At 51.8% G+C, this 19,895-nt stretch overlaps 5 protein-coding genes across 6 annotated transcripts; 3 read left to right on the top strand and 2 right to left on the bottom strand.

The window, feature by feature from the left end:
* Positions 1-4: 4 nt before the first annotated feature.
* PV07_04563 (uncharacterized protein) lies at positions 5-2,162 on the bottom strand. Its single transcript, XM_016391379.1, has 2 exons — positions 1,838-2,162; positions 5-1,769 (listed from the first exon to the last, which is right to left on the bottom strand). Exons 1-2 carry the CDS (start codon positions 1,955-1,957, stop codon positions 495-497), a joined length of 1,395 nt encoding a protein of 464 aa, XP_016253281.1. The 5' UTR covers positions 1,958-2,162; the 3' UTR covers positions 5-494.
* A 1,545-nt stretch (positions 2,163-3,707) lies between these two features.
* Positions 3,708-4,698, top strand: PV07_04562 (uncharacterized protein; the record flags this gene model as incomplete). Its single annotated transcript, XM_016391378.1, has 3 exons — positions 3,708-4,217; positions 4,265-4,477; positions 4,528-4,698. 3 exons carry the CDS (start codon positions 3,708-3,710, stop codon positions 4,696-4,698), a joined length of 894 nt encoding a protein of 297 aa, XP_016253280.1.
* Positions 4,699-5,037: 339 nt separating this feature from the next.
* PV07_04561 lies at positions 5,038-12,351 on the top strand. 2 transcript variants are annotated; one of them, XM_016391377.1, is made up of 2 exons: positions 5,038-5,538; positions 5,618-12,351. In XM_016391377.1, the coding sequence occupies exon 2, from the start codon at positions 5,745-5,747 to the stop codon at positions 11,982-11,984; it is 6,240 nt and encodes a 2,079-aa protein (XP_016253279.1). In that variant the 5' UTR covers positions 5,038-5,538; positions 5,618-5,744; the 3' UTR covers positions 11,985-12,351. The 2 variants fall into 2 exon arrangements, with proteins under 2 accessions (XP_016253279.1, XP_016253278.1); XM_016391376.1 differs by having other exon boundaries at positions 5,038-12,351.
* Positions 12,352-14,983: 2,632 nt separating this feature from the next.
* PV07_04560 (uncharacterized protein) lies at positions 14,984-16,925 on the top strand. Its single transcript, XM_016391375.1, has 2 exons — positions 14,984-16,409; positions 16,624-16,925. The coding sequence occupies exon 1, from the start codon at positions 15,132-15,134 to the stop codon at positions 16,359-16,361; it is 1,230 nt and encodes a 409-aa protein (XP_016253277.1). The 5' UTR covers positions 14,984-15,131; the 3' UTR covers positions 16,362-16,409; positions 16,624-16,925.
* Positions 16,669-18,541, bottom strand: PV07_04559 (uncharacterized protein). The gene is made up of 3 exons (XM_016391374.1): positions 18,098-18,541; positions 17,690-18,038; positions 16,669-17,599 (listed from the first exon to the last, which is right to left on the bottom strand). The coding sequence occupies exons 1-3, from the start codon at positions 18,472-18,474 to the stop codon at positions 17,093-17,095; spliced, it is 1,233 nt and encodes a 410-aa protein (XP_016253276.1). The 5' UTR covers positions 18,475-18,541; the 3' UTR covers positions 16,669-17,092.
* Positions 18,542-19,895: the final 1,354 nt, after the last annotated feature.

Genomic DNA, 19,895 nt, shown 5'->3' with positions numbered 1-19,895 from the left:
TCGTGCTTCGATGAACTGGGCTGGGAGGCATAATGACCGTCAGGCCGGCCGCGTCGTCCTTGATATTCTTGCCTGGATGCTGAAGCAGGGGTGTACCCCGTATATATGGATCATTCATGGTCGGCCTACAGATTGCGAGGACTGATATAGCTCCTGTCGTGCTATACTGGCGCCACATAGCAGAGGCGCAGGAACGACAGCCTCGCTCTGCGACTCGAATTCCAGGCTTCTTGATCCCAGAATCCCAGTCTGTCCAGCAGGACCAACCGCCAGAGGCCCAGAAAGTACTTAGATATGACCGTTACATCCGCGCCCGCGCCACAGATAGAATACACACACACACAAACACGCATACAGACATCCGAAATATAGATCCACTTCGCAGCTCCAAACTGCACGGTACCCAAAGAGAACTTTTCGAGGAGAAGCGAAAAGAAACAGACGTGCATTGGCACGGGAGAAGGCGAGCTACATACATCTCAATGTTTTCGTCCTCACAATTCGCCGTCGCCCTCCGAGCCTCCCGTCTCGTCGTCTTCGGGGAGCTCGCTCAGACACGTGTCGATCAAGGTCATCAATTCATCCACGTCCGGCCGCTCGGCCGGTTCGACTTGCAGACACCGCCTCACGACTTCTCTGGCTGCCGGGTGCGGGTATATTCTCCCGCCAGAAGCCGGCGTGTTCGCATCGGGGGACTTATTCGCGTCGCCATTCGCCGTCGTTGCGCCGCTTTGCGATGACGTCGTGTTTGAACGTGCCGGCGTGGAGCCGACCTTGTTCTTGCCTTTTGAAATGTTTCCCTCGTCAGGCCATCTCCAATCTCCGCCCAACACGCAAATGCTGAGACTGCCGCCAGTCTCGTCGCTTCTGGCTTCAAAGGGCGATTTCCCAACCAGACAAGCATACATCGTGCACCCAAGACTCCAGATGTCGACTTTTGTGTCGATGACAGAGCCGGTTTTGACGTCGAAGAGTTCGGGGGCGCGGTACGGCATGGTACTGTGTTCAGCCGCCGTGTCTTGCACGGCAATGGCGAGGGAGCGCGATGTAATAGGCGTGGGACTTGGGGCAAGGGATCCCAGATCCATCAAAATCGGGGTGCGGCCATCGTCGTCGATCATGATGTTGCCAGGTTTGATGTCGCGGTGCGCATATGCCCGAGTTTCGCCGGGATTCTTGCCTTCTTGTGCGCGAGTGACTTCGTCGGAGGGCATGAGCGGTTCTTCCTGTTCTTCCGCCAATTCTTCTTCGTTCTCCTGCGACGCCGTCATTGTTCTCTTATTGGCGCGAGCTTTCCGTTTTGCGGCGTCGGCATCTTCGCTTGCGGCTTCGTCGCGGATGGACTGGGCGGCGGACCGTGAGGGTGTATTCCGCACGCGGTATTGGTGCATGGCTTTCAGTGCTTTGCAGACTCCGAGCATTAACTGCATGAGCCGTCTCTCACCGAAACGGGTGTGGTTGACCAAGTTCGCGTTGATCATGTCTTGCAGGTTCCCTCTCCGGTAATACGGTAGGAGGATATAGACGGTTTTACTAGCCCCATTGGCCGTATCTGTCCCAATCCCAGAAACCTTCGTGGTTGAATCGGTCTGCACAGCATGGTCGACAGCGTGGATTATGTTAGGGTGCGGTGCGAACAGGCTATATGCTTCGACCTCCTTGAGGGCTTGAGACACCGATTCTTGGCCGAAGGGACAGCGGATCTTCTTGAGTGCGTATAGAGCGGAGTCGGAGGTGTCTTGGACGAGGTAGACGTAGGAAAAGCCGCCCTACACAAAGAAGAAATGGTGTCAGCACTGCGGAGGTTTGATATGTCCAGGCTCCAGAGGGCTCCTACCTCGCCCAGCAGTCGAAGCATACGGAAGCTTCTGTTGTTGATCTTTAACTGCGGAGTGCTCGGGAAACAGCATATACAACTGGATAATGAATAGAATATGTCTAGGATTGTGTTCGCCATAATGGACGGTTGGGGAGCGAAGCGGGAGTAAGCAGGCCGTCACTCAGGAGGATGCTGGGAGTCGGTAGGACAGACTAGAACGACAGCGACGATAATCGTCGGGGCGAGTCGCGCTTCTCGACTAGGATTCAGAGTGGAAGATGATCAGACGGGAGACCTAGGAATGAGCCTTGGGCGCATTTGCTGTTCAGTGCATCGCATTTCATTAAAAGTACGGAGAACAGGCAAAGGTGAATGCATTGGACGCCGCATCTGCAGGTGGTATGACTCGCGTGAGCGGCACATATGATCCACCATATACTGCTGCTATTGTCTAGGGCGGAGTATGTAGACATTGATCCCTCAGCCTTGTGGTTCGCTCACCCTATTTCGATAGCTTTGTCCTTTTTCCTGTTGCTGGAAGCTGAACGCCTCGACCGAGGCACGTATATATCACGACAGCTGACACATGTCAACTTTCACCCGCTGAACACCAAGAATGTGGGTAAGTGGGTGTATAGGGGGACAACTGCCGCAAGTTAACATCATGATGTCGATCCCTGAGGTTAAGAGGTCAAGTTATTGTTTATTCAATGCTTACTATCTAAGACCATTCAACCTTTCATGTCAAAAGAATATCTAAAGGTCCTCCACAGTGCTGCGGCATGGATAACGGGTTGCAAAAAGTTACTCGAATTGCATCGTTTACGGTTTCCTGCTCGGGGGTTGGTGGCGTAACTCGGTGTCCGAGTATGCGACCACTCTGTGGTTCGAGGGCCTGACGCGGTTGTGCAGGCAACGCGCCGGTGGCCTGTAGATATTTATCAGACATGAGAGGTACGGGGAGTAATCATGGCTGCCCAGTGGACATTATAGATTGGGCTCTGAGGACTCTCCAAAGTCGGACTTTCACAACCGTCGGCAAGTGTATGCGGCGAGTGAAGATGAAACGTGCGGCGAGGTAGTGGGGTTGTTTGTATTTGGTGCTTCCCAAGTTCTTTTGCCGGATGCAGAGCAGACATGATTTACCGCTTCTGTGGGAGGCGGACTCGAGGTTTTGTCTGGAGGTACACATCACTCATTCAAAGTCGAACATGAACGGTCCATACCTGAAAGCTGCGGGTCGCACCTTATGAATGTGATCTAGGATATAGTGGGAATATATCTTGTTGGTTTTGCAGGTTACAAGTTTGTACCAGGAAGGGAAGGCGGTCCAAAAGGGATACGAGTTTCTCAGGGGTACATTTCAGCCTCACCACCTAGCGTCGGTTGACCGCCGTAAGCAAATCGGTGTCCACATGCGAGTATCAAAGCCACTCCCAAGCTGAAAGCGCGAATGAGAGGGCGCCTTGCCTTTCTAATGGGAGTTAGTCCGCAAAGAATGGGTGGCCTTGCACGTCAAGGGCTGCTGGTTAGATGGTGGACGAGCCACTCCCACGGAGCTCAGTCCGCACTTGCTCCAGCACGATGCAGCTGAGGCATATGCAAGGTGAGATCAGAGAACAAGCGCCACGTTTGATGAGTCCATTGGGTAGAGGAAGCCGGACAAACAAACAAGAATAACAAGCATTTTCGCTGTCGGTAGGAATGAAATGGGGAACATAACCAATGCAAGGTACGAGTCTCGCTTGGTAGGACTCCCACCTTTAGCTTCACTCTCCCTCAACACCGGACGTGGCCTTACCTGATTAGAAGCCCAGAAAAGACACATTTGCCAGATGATGGTGGTGGCGGTGCTGTGGTCCTGACCACTCCGGCTGGTTCTCGAGAAATGGGGCTGGCCCAAGGCCCGCAATGTTGGAAAGGATTCATATACCTTGCTTCAAGTCCACCGTCTTTCCCGTTTATACAAGAGCTCTTGGCTGGACACAAGGCACCGAATATCCTCCTAACGATCGACCATCTTGCCCAACGAGAAATGCATGGCCACACGAAGACACTCAGTACAACGAGTAGCACCGCCGCTCTTGCCGACTGCGAAGTTCCCCTATCACCGCGATACACATATGCTCGGAAAAGCTCCCTGCCCACAATCCCTCCAGCGTATCGCGTAGTCATTCGACTTGTGACGGCATTGCTCACCATTGGCATCGGAGGGTTTCTAGCGTACACGATCATAATCAAAAATTCCACCGAAGGCTCTCGGTTTCTAGATCAGCAGGGCAACAACCGCCTCGCCTGGCCACAGATAGTATGGATGCAACCAACGATCATTTTACTGACCGCAGCCGGTATTTCCTGTCTGTTTGACCTGGCCGCATTGACCATGGCGTGCGCAGAGGTTGGCTCCTTTCTCGAGTGTTGCTGTGTTCTGCTGACAAGCTTCAGGTCCACCGCTGTGAGTTGTGGGCAATCTGGCTTGAATCCTCGGCTTTCACCGTCTCTATCGCAGTCTGGATTGCGGCTTTGGTATATGCCAAAACCTGGAGCAATCCAAATTCCTCATCGGCAGATCTGTGGTCTTGGTCTTGCGATCACCAAAATATCGACTTGAATTATGGAAATGATAGCATCGCATTTGGGTCGCTCTGCCGATACATGGTAAGAATCACGGCTCTCGCAGGATCAAACCTGAACTAACGAGCACCAAGGACTTCGTCTTCTGCGGAGGCATTGTAGTTTGCGCGTTGCAGTCCGTTAATCTGGTGCTATTCTGGATTGTCCGGAACGGGGAAAGGGCTCAGAAGGAGATCGAAAAGCGTAATGCATATGCTAGAAAGTACATCTTAGGGAGCCAGGGCATGGCTGGTCAAGATCAATGACTTTCGACGCGGGACAGACTAAATGGTTAAGCACTCGGCGAAGAACGCCCGAGGGTTTTGAGATATACATTTGCTCATCAAGCAATAATTTGCCTTCAGTTGGCGAAGATCCAGAGAAGTTTGTAGCTGAGTGATGCCCACTCTTTTGATCCCGACGTATTGTTGCGATTAAACAGCGAGATGGATAACTTGGAGATTGGTACGGAGTAGAGGTGGCAAAGCCAGCAGGGGCTCCACCTTTTTTGAGGCTATCATGATTGAGGCATATGGAAGGTTTGCCGAGGAATACGCCAAGATTGGAGGCACGGAAACTTTTTTGAGTAGCAGAGGTCGCCGTCGCAGAGACAGATATACCTGCTGCCTGGCTGAAGTTTCGGAGTGACGACCGGTGCAGAAGTGCAGAACTACTTGTTTCTGCTCATGGCCACTAATATATTTCACTTTACCCAATAACAGCTTGGACGAACCCGTCCGAACACCCACTCCGGCGTCAAAGCCCGCTTCACATCCATCGCAACCCCTCAATCGCTCCCTAAGGTCGTGATCCTTGTGCCGACAAAATGGCAGACCCTAACAATGTGTCGCAATACAAATACTCGGCGATGTCGAACCTGGTCCTCCAGGCAGACCGTCGATTTATCTCACGCCGTACAGATGAGAATACCGGCGACCCCGAGTCCCTGGCTGGAAGACTGAACATCCGTGATATGGGTTCGCGGGTCGGTCGAGACCAAGTGCCAAAGCAGAAGAAGATTGCGCCAGGCTTACAAGGTGTCGAAAGAGGCTCGATACGGGAGGGCGAAGATGTCTTGGAACGAGAGCAGAGAAAGCGGAAGAGGGGTGAGCCTGCCCAACCTCGGGGCGCCGGCGTCCTTTCCGCCGGCGATGCGTTGATCGAAGGGCTCAAGTATCGTCCTAGGACTCCCGCGACCCGGGCGACTTACGATCTACTGCTCACCGTGACTGCAAATGCCCTTGGAGACGTCTCACAGGAAATCGTCCGAAGTGCAGCTGATGCCATCCTCGAATATCTGAAAGATGAGAATATGAAAGACCTCGATAAAAAGAAAGAGATTGATGAAATCGTTGGAATCACAATGACCCCTAAGCAGTTCAATGAACTGGTCAATCTGGGCAAAAAGATAACAGATTATGATGCGCAAGACGACGATGATAACATGGCGGACGGTGCCGGCGCGGACGAAGCCGAACTTGACGAACGCCAAGGTGTCGCAGTTGTGTTTGACGAGGATGAGGACGTAGACGAAGACGGCATCGCGCGGACGTACGAAGTTCGAGACGAAGACGAAGCGGACAGTGATGAAGAGGAAGACATCCAGGACCAGCCAGGTCTTGAAGAATCTGCGTCAGCTGGAGGGGCAGCCGCCCCCGATGTCGACGCAGACGAAGATGAGGACGCTGAGCTGATTATAGACAGCGGCCTTGGCGAATCGGTTCGCAGAAAGCGTGAAGACACCGACTTTGTTCCCATCGACGAAATTGATGCATACTGGCTTCAACGGCAAATTGGTTCGGTGTATGCTGACGCTGTTATCCAGCAGCAGAAGACCCGAGATGCCCTCCAGATCCTCTCCGGCAGGTCTCTTGAAGGTGAAGAAATATCCCTTCGTGATATCGAGAATGACTTGATGGACTTGTTTGATTATGAACATCCTGACATGGTTGGGAAATTGGTTTCCAATAGAGATAGGATCGTCTGGGCGACCAGGTGGCGCAGAGCCGCAGAGGATCAGGATGCTCGACACCTCGTGGAGAGCGAGATGGTTGAGGCAGGTCACCGAGCCATTCTGGACGAACTGCTGGGCAAATCAGGTCGTACCGGAGAAGAGCCACGCCCGGCTAAGAAGATGAAGCTTGATCTGATGGACATTGATATCCCCAAAGCACAGGAAGAGCAAGAAAAGAAAAAAGACGGTGCTCTTTCCGGTGGCTTACAACCACAGCGGGTCATCAATCTGGACAACCTCGTTTTTGAGCAGGGAAATCATCTTATGACAAATCCAAAGGTTGTCCTTCCACAAGGCTCCACGAAGCGAACATTCAAGGGCTATGAAGAAATTCACGTCCCCCCTCCTAAGCCCAAACGAGACCCTGGCGAGAAGAACATTCCCACCACTGAGCTTCCTGACTGGGCAAGGCAAGGTTTTGGCTCTGCGAAGGAGCTGAACCGTATCCAGTCGAAATGCTTCCCCTCTGCTTTTCACGATGATGGCAACATGCTCATTTGCGCTCCGACCGGATCCGGCAAGACGAATGTCGCAATGCTGACGATGTTGCGCGAAATTGGCAAGCATAGAAATCCAGAAACTGGCGAAATCATGTTGGACGACTTCAAGATCATCTACATTGCACCTTTGAAGGCTTTGGTGCAGGAACAAGTAGGCAATTTTGGAAAGCGACTTGAGGTGTATGGAATCCGGGTCTCTGAGCTCACAGGAGATCGACAATTGACAAAGCAACAAATTGCCGACACTCAAGTCATTGTAACGACTCCGGAAAAGTGGGATGTCATCACGCGAAAAGCAACTGACCAAAGCTACACCCGACTTGTTCGACTGATCATTATTGACGAAATCCATCTCCTGCACGACGACCGGGGTCCGGTCATCGAAAGTATTGTCAGTCGGACTATCCGAAAGATCGAGCAGACTGGTGAGCCTGTGCGGATTGTAGGCTTGAGTGCAACGCTCCCCAACTACCGGGACGTGGCCACTTTCCTGCGAGTCGATCCCGAAAAGGGTCTATTCCACTTTGATGGATCCTTCAGACCCTGCCCTCTTCGGCAGGAGTTCATTGGCGTGACCGACAAAAAGGCCATCAAGCAGCTCAAGACAATGAACGACATCTGCTACGCAAAAGCCATCGAGCATGCGGGAACGAATCAACAACAAATGCTAATATTTGTTCACTCTCGCAAGGAAACCGCCAAAACTGCCAAATACATCCGTGACAAGGCTGTCGAGCTGGAAACAATTGGTCAAATTATGCGGACTGATGCAGCAAGCAGATCCGTTCTGCAGGAGGAAGCTGACGCGGTGAACGACGCCAACCTGAAAGACCTGTTGCCTTATGGATTCGGCATCCATCATGCTGGAATGGGCGTTGCGGATCGGACATCGGTGCAGGATCTGTTTGCCGATGGCTATCTGAGAGTCCTTGTCTGTACTGCAACCCTTGCATGGGGTGTCAATTTACCTGCTCATACCGTCGTCATCAAAGGTACCCAAGTTTACTCCCCTGAAAAAGGAAGCTGGGTCGAATTGAGTCCACAAGATGTCCTCCAGATGCTTGGCCGAGCGGGTCGTCCGCAATTTGACTCATATGGCGAAGGTATCATCATCACATCCCAGGCGGAGATTCAGTATTACCTCTCGTTGATGAACCAGCAATTGCCCATTGAAAGCCAATTGATGGGCAAACTTGCCGACAACCTCAACGCAGAAATTGTCCTCGGAAGCGTCCGTACCCGCGACGAGGGGGTTGAATGGCTCGGCTATACGTATCTATTTGTTCGAATGATACGCTCACCAGGCCTCTATAGTGTCGGCGCAGACTACGGCGACGATGAGGCTTTGGAGCAGAAGCGAGTCGATCTCATCCATTCCGCCGCCATTGTTCTCGAAAAGGCCGGACTTGTCAAGTACGAGAAGAAGACTGGGAAGCTGCAAGCCACCGACCTGGGTCGAATTGCTTCGCATTACTACATCACACATAATTCGATGCTGACCTACAATCATCACCTCCAACCTTCGATCGGCACGATCGAACTCTTCCGAATCTTTGCTCTCAGTGATGAATTCAAATACATCCCTGTCCGACAAGACGAGAAGCTCGAATTAGCCAAATTGCTTGGCAGAGTACCGATTCCTGTCAAAGAAGGGATGGACGAGCCACAAGCGAAAATCAACGTGCTTCTGCAAGCATTTATCTCTCGACTCAAGTTGGAAGGTCTGGCCTTGATGGCTGATCTTGTCTACGTCACACAATCGGCAGGGCGAATTATCCGCGCAATGTTCGAAATATGCCTGAAAAAGGGCTGGGCCGGAGTGGCAAAGACCGCCTTGGACCTCTGCAAAATGGCTGAGAAGCGAATGTGGCCTACAATGACTCCATTAAGGCAATTTCCAATGTGTCCCAGAGAATACATTCAGAAAGCGGAGCGAATGGAAGTTCCGTGGTCTAGCTACTTTGACCTCGATCCTCCTCGCATGGGAGAGCTGCTCGGGCTTCCCAAAGCCGGACGAGTTGTGTGCGACCTTGTTTCCAAATTCCCGCGATTAGAGGTCCAAGCGCAAGTGCAGCCAATTACCAGATCACTACTCCGTGTCGAACTGACGATCACTCCCAACTTTGTGTGGGATGAAGCATTGCACGGGACTGCTGAGTCGTTCTGGATCGTCGTGGAAGACTGTGATGGAGAGGAAATCTTGTTCCACGACCAGTTCATTCTGCGTCGAGAGTATGCAGAGGGTGACATGTCAGAACACTTGGTCGACTTTACCGTTCCCATCAGCGAGCCTATTCCACCTAATTATTTCATTTCGCTCATATCAGATCGGTGGATGCACTCTGAGACCAGAATTCCCGTCTCGTTCCAGAAGCTGATTCTCCCCGAAAGATTCCCTCCTCATACTCCACTTCTGGACCTGCAGCCTGTGCCTGTCCAGGCGCTGAAGGTCAAAGATTACGTCGCGCTCTATCCCAAGTGGGACAGATTCAACAAGATCCAAACTCAAGTCTTCAAATCGCTGTACGATAGCAATGACAGTGTCTTCGTGGGAGCACCAACGGGCAGCGGCAAGACGGTATGTGCCGAATTTGCTCTCCTGCGACATTGGAAGAACCCGGACGCTGGCAAAGCAGTTTATGTGGCTCCCTTCCAAGAACTAGTAGACGGCCGTTACGCTGACTGGAACGAACGATTGAGCCCACTCGGTGGCGGAAAGGTCATCTCAACTCTTACTGGTGAAATCACAGCTGATCTGCGAATCTTGGACAGATCTGATCTCGTATTGGCAACTCCCACTCAATGGGACGTCCTATCGAGACAATGGCAGCGGCGAAAGAACGTGCAGAACGTGGAGTTATTCATTGCCGACGAACTTCATATGATTGGTGGCGAAAATGGCGGCGTCTATGAGGTTGTGGTTTCCAGGATGCAATACATCCACATCCAACTAGAGAACAACATGCGGATTGTAGGATTGAGCGTACCGCTGTCGAATGCTCGGGACGTGGGTGAGTGGCTTGGTGCCAACAAACACACCATCTACAACTTTAGCCCCATGACAAGACCGGTTGGATTACAGTTGCACATCCAGTCATTCAGCATACCTCATTTCCCGTCCCTAATGATGGCCATGGCCCGTCCAACATATCAATCTATCGTCCAGTTGTCACCTGACAAGCCAGCAATTGTCTTCGTTCCCGGTCGGAAACAGGTCCGTGCTACAGCACTCGATATTCTTTTGGCGTGCATTATGGATGACGACGATGAGAGGTTCTTGCACACCGATGTGAATGAACTTGCGCCATTCTTGGAGCGAATCAACGAAAGAGCATTAGCAGAGTCTCTGACACACGGCATTGGGTACTATCACGAGGCGCTATCGACCAGTGACAAGAGAATCGTCTCTCATCTGTTCAAGATTGGTGCTATCCAAGTGATGCTTGCTTCCCGCGATGTCTGTTGGGAAATCCCATTCACAGCACACCTCGTCATCGTTATGGGCACGCAGTACTTTGTGGGCCGCGAACACCGCTACGTCGATTACCAAATCAGCGAGATTCTGCAGATGTTTGGTCGAGCGTGTCGGCCTGGTGAGGATGATATCGGAAAGGGCGTGCTCATGGTCTCGGCAGTGAAGCGCGAATACTACAAGAAATTCCTCAACGAGGCGTTGCCCATAGAAAGCCACCTACAGGCCTGGCTCCACGACGCATTTGTCACCGAGATCAGCACAAAGACAATTGCATCCACCCAAGATGCTGTCGATTGGACCACATACACATATTTCTACCGCCGCCTTCTGGCGAACCCGAGCTTCTACGGCCTCAACGACACGTCCCACGATGGCCTTAGCACGCACCTCTCGGAACTCATTGAGACCACGCTAAAGGAGCTCTCGGACGCCAAAATCATCGACTTGGACGAAGAAGACGATTCGGTTTCTCCACTGAACCCGGCCATGATTGCCGCGTACTACAACATCTCCTTCATCACAATGCAGACCTTCCTCCTCTCCCTTACGGCTCGCACAAAACTCAAGGGCCTCCTCGAAATTGTCACGTCCGCCACGGAATTTGAGGCTATCCAACTCCGTCGCCATGAGGATCATATTCTCCGTCGCATTTACGATCGTGTGCCGGTGAAAATGTCCGAGCCGATCTTCGATTCACCACATTTTAAAGCAATGGTGTTATTACAGGCCCATTTTTCAAGGATGCAACTGCCCATCGACCTCGCCAAAGACCAAGAAGTTATAGTCTCAAAGACGCTCGCGTTACTCTCCGCTTGTGTTGATGTGCTAAGTTCGGAGGGCCACCTGAACGCCATGAACGCCATGGAAATGTCACAGATGGTTGTGCAGGCTATGTGGGATCGCGACTCTCCACTACTGCAAATCCCACACTTTGACTCTCAGATCGTGGGTGTTCTTGCCAAGCAGGGAATAAAGGATATTGACGACTTCATGACCGCAATGGACCCGTCCGAGAATCCCGATCAGCCGAAGCTGGTGCAGATGATGGGATTGAGTAACCGACAACTCGTGGAGGCGGCGAACTTCACGAATAACAAGTACCCTAGTCTCGAACTGGAGTTTGATGTCGAGGACAAGGAGGAAGTTACTGCAGGCCAGCCCTCCTACCTGTCGATCCGCATCTCGAGGGAAGCGGAGGAGGAAGACGAAGACGACGAAGAGGAAGGCAAAGGTGGTGCTGAACAAGAGGTCGACGTCACGGTCCATGCACCGTTTTATCCGCTCCGCAAGCTCGAAAACTGGTGGCTCGTCGTGGCCGAGGAGAAGACAAGGTCCCTCCTAGCCATCAAGCGCGTCACGATCGCCAAGAGGCAGTTCGGCACAAAGCTGGAGTATGTCGTCCCGACCGCCGGCAAGAAGGACTTGACCTTGTTCCTCATGTGCGACTCGTACGTCGGTGTCGACCAGAGCATGGCGTTCAGTGTGGATGTTCAGGAAGGTGAGGATGAGGATGAGGAGGAAGAAGGAGACGAAGATGAGGAGATGCAGGATGGCGGAGAGTGAAAAGTCCGGCCTGATGAGGCCCCGAAGGATTTTCAAGCCTTAATACAAGGAAAGCACGCCGAGTGAGCTTGCGTATCGGCACCACCCAGCTTGCGGAAGTCGATTGGAATCACGCCTTCGGCTGGCTGGTTTCTGCGTGAACTGTTTCAACAAGATAGTGAGACATAAGAACAGGGGGAAATGTGATTTCCATGGTCGACACTTTTGGATATGTGGTATCTTCTGTTCTAGTACATTAACATACTGGCTTCTTCGTCCCAATTTGCGTCTTGGTGAGGACAGCCTCGCACAACAGGCTTCGGAACAAACCCATCAACAGTGTCCACCGCGGTGTTGCAACCAGGTTAGTGAAAAACCGTCTTTTGGGAACAATGGCATACACCTTGGAACCCTTTGGTTGAGGTTCGTATTCTCACAAATGCAACTGCATTCTCCTCCAGGAGCCGGCCCAAGTACAGTGTATCCATACCTCTTGAAGCTCTGCTAAGGGGGAACTTTTCTTATCCTTCTCGGACTGATTCACAGAATGCATATTTATCGTTTTTGAGATTTTCGACCGTGCGGTCATAACCGCATTTCCGAGCAACAAGCACGAACTCATGATCGTTGCGGCATTTTGCTTCTTCTTCCAACATACCGTCCTCGTCCAAAAATTCGAGGAGAAAGCCGTCGCCGTAGATCTCATCGTCTCATGATGCAAGCCCAAAGATACAGGTAATAAGTCCTGCTATGCTGCCTCCACACTTGTAGAACATTTGGATGGATGCGGGCTTTTCCTCTATGGTTTCAGCGGTCAATTCGATGGTAGTCTCATGCGGGGGCCTGGAGGCAAAAAGACAAGATGTGATGTGACCGCAGAGTCTGACATAGCCTTCCCGAACTCCTTTATAGCGACTCAGTAATTTGAGGCAGTACTGCGGAAGACCAACAAGTTGATAACTATGCGCTTCGACCCATTCGGTGCCTGGCAGATCATCCACCTCTTCACAAAGCTCGGAACGTTGCCTCTCGGCTCTCGCAGACAACACAAATCTCATTCGGGGGCTGAGATAGCCGCCTGCGCACTCGCCGCAAGTGCAGCCATACCGAAATTGTTCCAAATCTTTGTCTGTGTGAGTCTCAATTCCCTTGAACAGAGCAATACATTTCGCCATGGCTATTGTATGACCTTCGAAGTCGTCTGCCACTATCTTGATGGACGTGCCAGGCCATGACCTCGTCCGCAAGATCTCAAGCTTCTGTAGAAGTGCTTCTAGTGGATTATTTCCACTGGAATTACGTATTGCAATCAAGTGAGCAGAGGTTGGCTGCTGCATGATCCAACCTACGCTTTCAGGGAGAAAGTGCAGAGCAGCAAGGTGTAACAGAGTGTTCGCCTCCTTGTCAGTGGCAAACCAACGCTGGCTGTCGGGCTTATCACATTGAAGATATTGTTGGACTGCTTTGAGGAACCTTTTGTCACTCAAATCGCTCCAAATCGACTTGGGCAAGGTATCTTGGCCGGCAGGGCTAAAAACAGGAGGGTCGAAGTCGTTCTCACGAGGTATGGCTTGGCCGTGCCAACATTCCAGACCCAACCAGATAGAAGAACCTATTCGTCTGAAGCCGAGTGAGCGGGCCCACGGAATTGCCACGCAGTCGTGAAGGTCAAAGACCGCCGGTCTATGGGTACTTCCGCTGTCTCCAACTATAGCCGCGAGAAGATCCTCAAAATGGATGTCCTTGGAGGATTGAGGCCAGAGAATCGCGGCAAAACCGTTGTTGGTCTTGCGCTTGGTGGTCTCTAGCAAGGCTGTGACAATCTTCCTGCCCAGCCCCAGCCGCCGGAATGGCTTCTCGATGATGATGTCTTCAATGAGTAGAATGTCACCATAGTCGAGTATGGTTCCCCACATACGTAATGCTTTTCTGGTAGCATGGTTCTCATAGTCGTCCTTCAGGCTACCAAATCGGTCAAATAAATCGAATGCTAACAATGTCGGTTCATCAAAGGGCTTCGACATCTCCTTATAAAAATTTCCGCGAATTTTGGTGCGTCTAATCAGCTTTGCTGCACAGAATCCGACTCGGTCCCCGCGTCTATCAGGTGAAGAGCTTCCCCTGGCCACCACTGCCTCCATCGGCTCTAACCAGGAGAGGTGGGAGAATTCGTCATACTCGGCCATTTTGCTGTCAAGGTATTCGAAGTTCAAAGTTCCCCAATCACCTTGCGCTTGAGATTTGGGATCATTCTCCACTGCCTTCTTCTCGGAGCATATTCTTATCTTCAGATGGAACTCCGGTGATGGCGGCGATAGTGATTCAGAAGGCTGTGTGCTGGTAACTGGTATATCCTGATCAGACTGCGATAGAACATGGGTGACAATGTCAGTTGAGAGTCGCTGAACTTTCGAGGCAATAGGACATATCCTCGCCAGGTCGTTTCCCGGTTCCCATTGTCTCAGTGTGGCTCATGACCTGGAACGTAGGAAAGAATAAGGTAGTTTGGTCTGTGCTGGAATCAAAACAGAGATGGGTTCGAAAATCTGTACGAGGGAGCCTGAGATAGAGACAAGGAGCAATGAGAGAACAGAAACCGCAAGCAAAGCAGTTTGGGGAGATGAAGAGCGAAAGGAAAGGGATGCACCGAGGGAAGAAATGAAAATGAAAGGCACTGCGAGGGAAGGTAGTTGTTGCACGTATTCGGTCATGAAAGGAAGTTGCTGTTGCGAGGGAACTGTATACACGTTGAGGGTTTTGTGTCAATGCGTGGCGGCCGTTGCCTTTACCTGATGGCTGTGGCTTTGCCCTGTAACTTGCTGGAAGAAGTAGAGTGAAGGAAGCCAAGTAGGTTACATATCGCAGGCCATATGCTTCACCGCAGGCCTCGTATCTCCGCCGCAGCCTACATGCTCCGCCGGATCCCCCAGGTGGGGCCGAGTGTTGCTTCCGAGGCCCCTGCCCACTTCCGATGGCGACGGGTTCGATTGAGACATATTCTTTACCCGACAACCATGTTTTCTGACGATTACTTTCCTATATATCCTTGCCCCAGTGTTGTCGATGCTTCGTCCTGCCTCTGAAGTTCTTTATATCCCATAGAAATTCCAGGGCCCACTGTCTGAAATAACAATCCGACTCCCTCCCATCGGAATTCCGCCGTCAAACATGGCAGCCGCCAAAGGTCTAAAGCAGATACTCACCAAACAACTTAGTGATGTTGTCATCCTTTCCTCTTTACGTACTCCTGTCACCCGGGCCGTCAAGGGCGGCTTTCGAGATGCTTACGACCATGAACTCCTCTGTCACGTCCTGCGCGCTACCCTCGCTGCAAATCCAAACCTCGACCCAGCGAAAATCGACGACGTAGCGGTCGGAGTGGTTCTCGCTGAACTGGGTGGATCAAAAGCCGCCCGTATGGCACAGCTACATGCCGGATTCCACGAGCAAACGGCGTTGCACACGGTGAACCGAGCTTGCAGCTCAGGTCTGGCCGCTGTCACAAGCATTGGCAACATGATTGCAATGGGACAGATTGAAGTAGGCATTGGCGCAGGCATGGAAAGTATGACAAAGAATTACGGGAGCAAGGCGATCCCTACTATGCTCTGGGATGAACTCAGGAATAGCCCCATTGACAATGTACGGGACTGCATCATGCCGATGGGCCTCACCAGCGAAAATGTGGCAAAGAGGTATGGGGTGAATCGACAAGACCAAGATGCCTTTGCTGCCGAGTCACATCGCAGAGCTTCCAAGGCACAGAAATCTGGGCTCTTCGACTCGGAAATTGTTCCTGTCAAGGTCAGACAATACGCACCAGAGCATCCTGATGCGCCTCCCAAAGAAGTCGTGGTCGACAAGGATGACGGTATCCGGCACGATGCTAGCCTCGAGAAGATGGCCAAGCTCAAGCCCGCTTTCTCGCAAGATGGATCTTCAACGGCGGGTAATTCCAGCCAGATTTCCGACGGCGCTGCTGCGACGTTGCTCATGCGCCGGTCAACAGCCAATGAGCTCGGCCTAACCAAGAATATCATTGGAAAGTGGGCAGGCACCCAGGTCGCGGGGTGCAGACCGGATGAGATGGGTGTTGGCCCGGCTGTGGTCATTCCGAAACTCCTCGACTACACGGGTCTGAAGAAAGAAGAAGTGGATATCTGGGAAATCAACGAAGCATTTGCAAGTCAAGCTCTGTATTGCATTCGCAAGCTGGGTTTGGATACCGAAGTGGTCAACCCCAGAGGGGGAGCGATTGCTTTGGGCCACCCACTCGGTATGACCGGGACGAGACAGCTTGCAACTTTGATGCCTCAATTGCAGGAGGGACAGATCGGTGTCGTGAGCATGTGCATTGGTACTGGTATGGGCATGGCCGGCCTCTTTGTCAGAGAGTAATCTCTCTCTTTTGGCCGGTTGTGACATGAATCGAAGCAGGCAGCTAGGGTAAGGAGCACCCTATCCATTTTTTAACCTTGTTTGTCGCCTGTTCGACCTTGCGTCACTCCACGCCAGCTCGAGCGTTGCCGTCTCTGTGCTGTCGGAGTGGCGCTCTGCTTATCAAATCTGGACTCTCTCGAGTCTTGACTGAACGATCACGACAAGGCCACATAGAACAGCCACAGCTTCCCGCTTTCACTAATCACCCACTGAACTGCAGGTTCAATCGTCTCCGCCCATCCGTCGCCCTCACCACCTTCATATACTGATTTTCTCGCGACATGTTCAGAGGAAAGTCGTCATTTCAAAGTTAAAAGCCAGCGACAATCAGCAGCTCGAACTGTACATATCTGTCTCCAACGGCCGCACCTTAGCATTTTGCATTCTGCATCGACTGGCAAAAGTTTGGTATACATGACACCGCGGAAGGAATGGTTTCTCAAACGGAGCATGTAGAGGTTTACATCGAATTTCGCAAGCAGCTCGAGCATTTTAGAGAATATACATTGTGCCCTTGTTACATTTTCTTTCTCCCTTTTGTACAACTCTGCTCTGTCTCCTAACGGTGTTTTGCCCGTCTTCTTGGACATCCACGCATCGGACTTTCGATCCCGTTTTCATTTCGCGGCGAGTCTTGGACTGTACGGGGATGCGCTGTGGTCCCGGCGGGCTGTAGTGTCGGCTTGCATTCACAAGTTCCTCTGCGCAACTCCCCCTTCCGCCTCCTCTTTCCTCCACTCTTCACCCTCCGGCACCAGCCGAGGAAGCGGGTACACCGGCAGGCCGCGATCCTCGAGTTCGCGCTTGATGACCTTCCAGCGCCCGACCTCCATTTCTCGATCGACTTCAGTCTCGCGCCGGGGGAAAATCATCACGTTGGGGCCCAGGGGCTGGAATCTCTGTCTCTGCTTCTTTACCTTTTGGGTAGGGGCTTCTGATTGTCCAGAGACCGCTTTCTCCGTCTGATCTGATAATGGCGTCTCCTCAATCTCGGCGCGGAGTTTTTCCCTTGCAGCAAAATCCAGTGCCTTCTTCTGCTTGGCGAGTAACAGTTCTGCGAATCTCTTAGGTTTAGGCTTCGCGGTTTGAGTGAGCAAGTCGATGAAAGTGGTTAGAGGTTTGCTGCCGCGCAGGACAGTGTTGAGGAGTGGGTCGGGGACGCGGTGGGAGGTGAGTTGGGAAAAGCGCTTCATAACCTATCCACCACGAATTAATCAGCTCTGCTCAGCTCGAAATAAAAGAAACAGATGAAGAGCCCCTGAGGAGTTCGCAAGGACAATACATACGACAAATGTGAGCGGATCACTGAAGTCAAATTTTGCGCCAGAGAGCTGTTCTTCCACCTCGGGTATGGAAAGTTCGATCTCTTCTTGTCTCTCCGACTCGGGCCTTGGGGCTTCGCTGGCCTTCTGTAGGACACCTCGGGGATCTTCGAGATGTGACACTGCTCCAGAGCTCGACAGTTTGATTTTCAGAGAAGTCATATCACCATGGAAGTCAGGTGGACCCTGCTCAAAGATAATTGTTGGTTCCTTCCCAAGTTGCCTGTATGCGAGACACTCGACGATGGAAATGTAAAGAAATGAGAGGAACTCGTCGCGCTGAAGAGGTGGTGCCGTGGTCGGATCAAGCCAGCTATAGAAATTTAGAGTGAGATCCCCTGGGCATGTGGGATCGGGTTGCGAAAGACTTACGGTTCATAACCGTCCTTGGGATCAGCAGGTAGATCTCTCCAATGTCCCTGGTGGCCCACATGCTCCAATCCATCCCAAGTGGTCGCTTCGACATACTCCTCGATTGGCGCGGCAGTTTCAGCCTCTTCAAGCGACGACCGTTGTTTAGAAGGCTGAGAGCGGCTGAGAAAAGAATCGGAGGCCTGGCGTCGCTGTCCATTGACAAGGCTTGAGGTGCGTCGAGCACAGTCTCTTAATGACAGGCTTGAGGATTGTCGGGCTTGCTGTGCTTCGCGTTGCAGGAGTTGGTGTTTGCATGTTCGACAGACATATCGAGGTCTCACAGCTACTGCAAGTCCATTGCTTATTGACTTCGAGGCGCGGCCCACAGACGCCATCTTGTGTGATATGGCAAATGAGTCCGTGGATTGGACCTGAGCGGGACCGAAAGATTCTTGCGACCTGATTGAGAATGAAGTTTCGGGTCTCATTGAAGCTGCGGAACTGCGCACCAAGATTTGCGCCGGACCAAAACTGTGTGAAGCGCAATATATCCGGTCAATCATTTAATCCCAACCCGCCGTTATCGCTGTATGCTTTTCTTGGCAGCGAAGCAGTTACCGAGTGGACTACACAACGAAGCGCAAGCCTACTGATTCAGGTATTTGACCTATACCATGCATCCTTCTTTCGCTCCATAATGCCATGCGTGATCACTCTATGTAGAATGACGTAAAATACGGAAGTGTCTCAAGAGCCCACACTTGTCTGCATCCCGTGACCTCGCAAAAGGAACGCGATATTTGCTTCGAGACTGGTTGAATATCCCATTGATTACTTCTTGACGCGGCGGTTCTGGGGGCAGATCTTGCACTGTGAGACTGTGGGAACCGTTCCTAGCCCGGAGACTTGTTGCCGAAAGCAACTCAAGGTCTGGATAAGCAAAGCGCTCGCAACATTGAGACCACCGTTTTCTCCATTTGAATCGGCAGCAACCTCGGCATCGAGAAAGTTGTGAGCATATTTGAACTTGCATGTACCTTTTGATGTAGTACAGCAGTGTCTTCCGACGCCTCGGCTACTTTGTGCTGCCGTACCGTATATTTTGGGCGGCGGACGGAGACGATACTCAGCAAAGCTCGGAAATTGTGATGGATAAGGCACTGGCGGAAGACCTATTCAAGAGATGCCTATCCGAGAAGACATATTCTTAGGTTTTCGAATATCGGAGTCCTTGCGCCATCCGGAATGAGGCATAAAGGACCGATAACATCTGACAGACGGTTTAACCTGCAACCCAACTCTCCGGCTGTCAGTTTAACGCCTAGCTTCTGAGTTCTTCCTGGCGCTTTCTGCACTTCCAGATCCGTTTGAGCTCCCAAAGCGGTCTGCAGGCCCTCTTCTCTGATCTGTTTATTAAACAATGCTCGAAGGTACAGTCAAGGTCCTGTCACTGGTCATGGTGTGAAGTGAAAGATTTTCGATTCCATGCTCGAGTTCCTCCAATCGAGAAGGAGCTCGCTGAAAGCCGGAGCCGGCGTTGGGTCCTTTAGAAGCTCGCTCCAGGTACAATGTTGACTTGCTGCCATGCTCAGTGCAATGTGACTGGAGTTGAGCACCACACGAATGGGCTTGATCGAAGGTATGTGAGAGCATCGAAGAATGGAGATATGACAACTTTGGAAATATTAGACGTTGGAATAATGCTTTCAATGCCGGGGCGGATGCACATATGATTGCAAGGTGCGCTTCAATGTCCGTCAAGGCCTGTTATGGACTTAGTATTTGGGTGAACGGTAATGAGCTCCGTGGCTTACAA

This window comes from Cladophialophora immunda (assembly GCF_000835495.1).
Source record: "Cladophialophora immunda strain CBS 83496 unplaced genomic scaffold supercont1.2, whole genome shotgun sequence".
Lineage (NCBI taxonomy): Eukaryota > Fungi > Ascomycota > Eurotiomycetes > Chaetothyriales > Herpotrichiellaceae > Cladophialophora > Cladophialophora immunda.
This window is presented reverse-complemented; position numbering and strand designations above follow the sequence as displayed.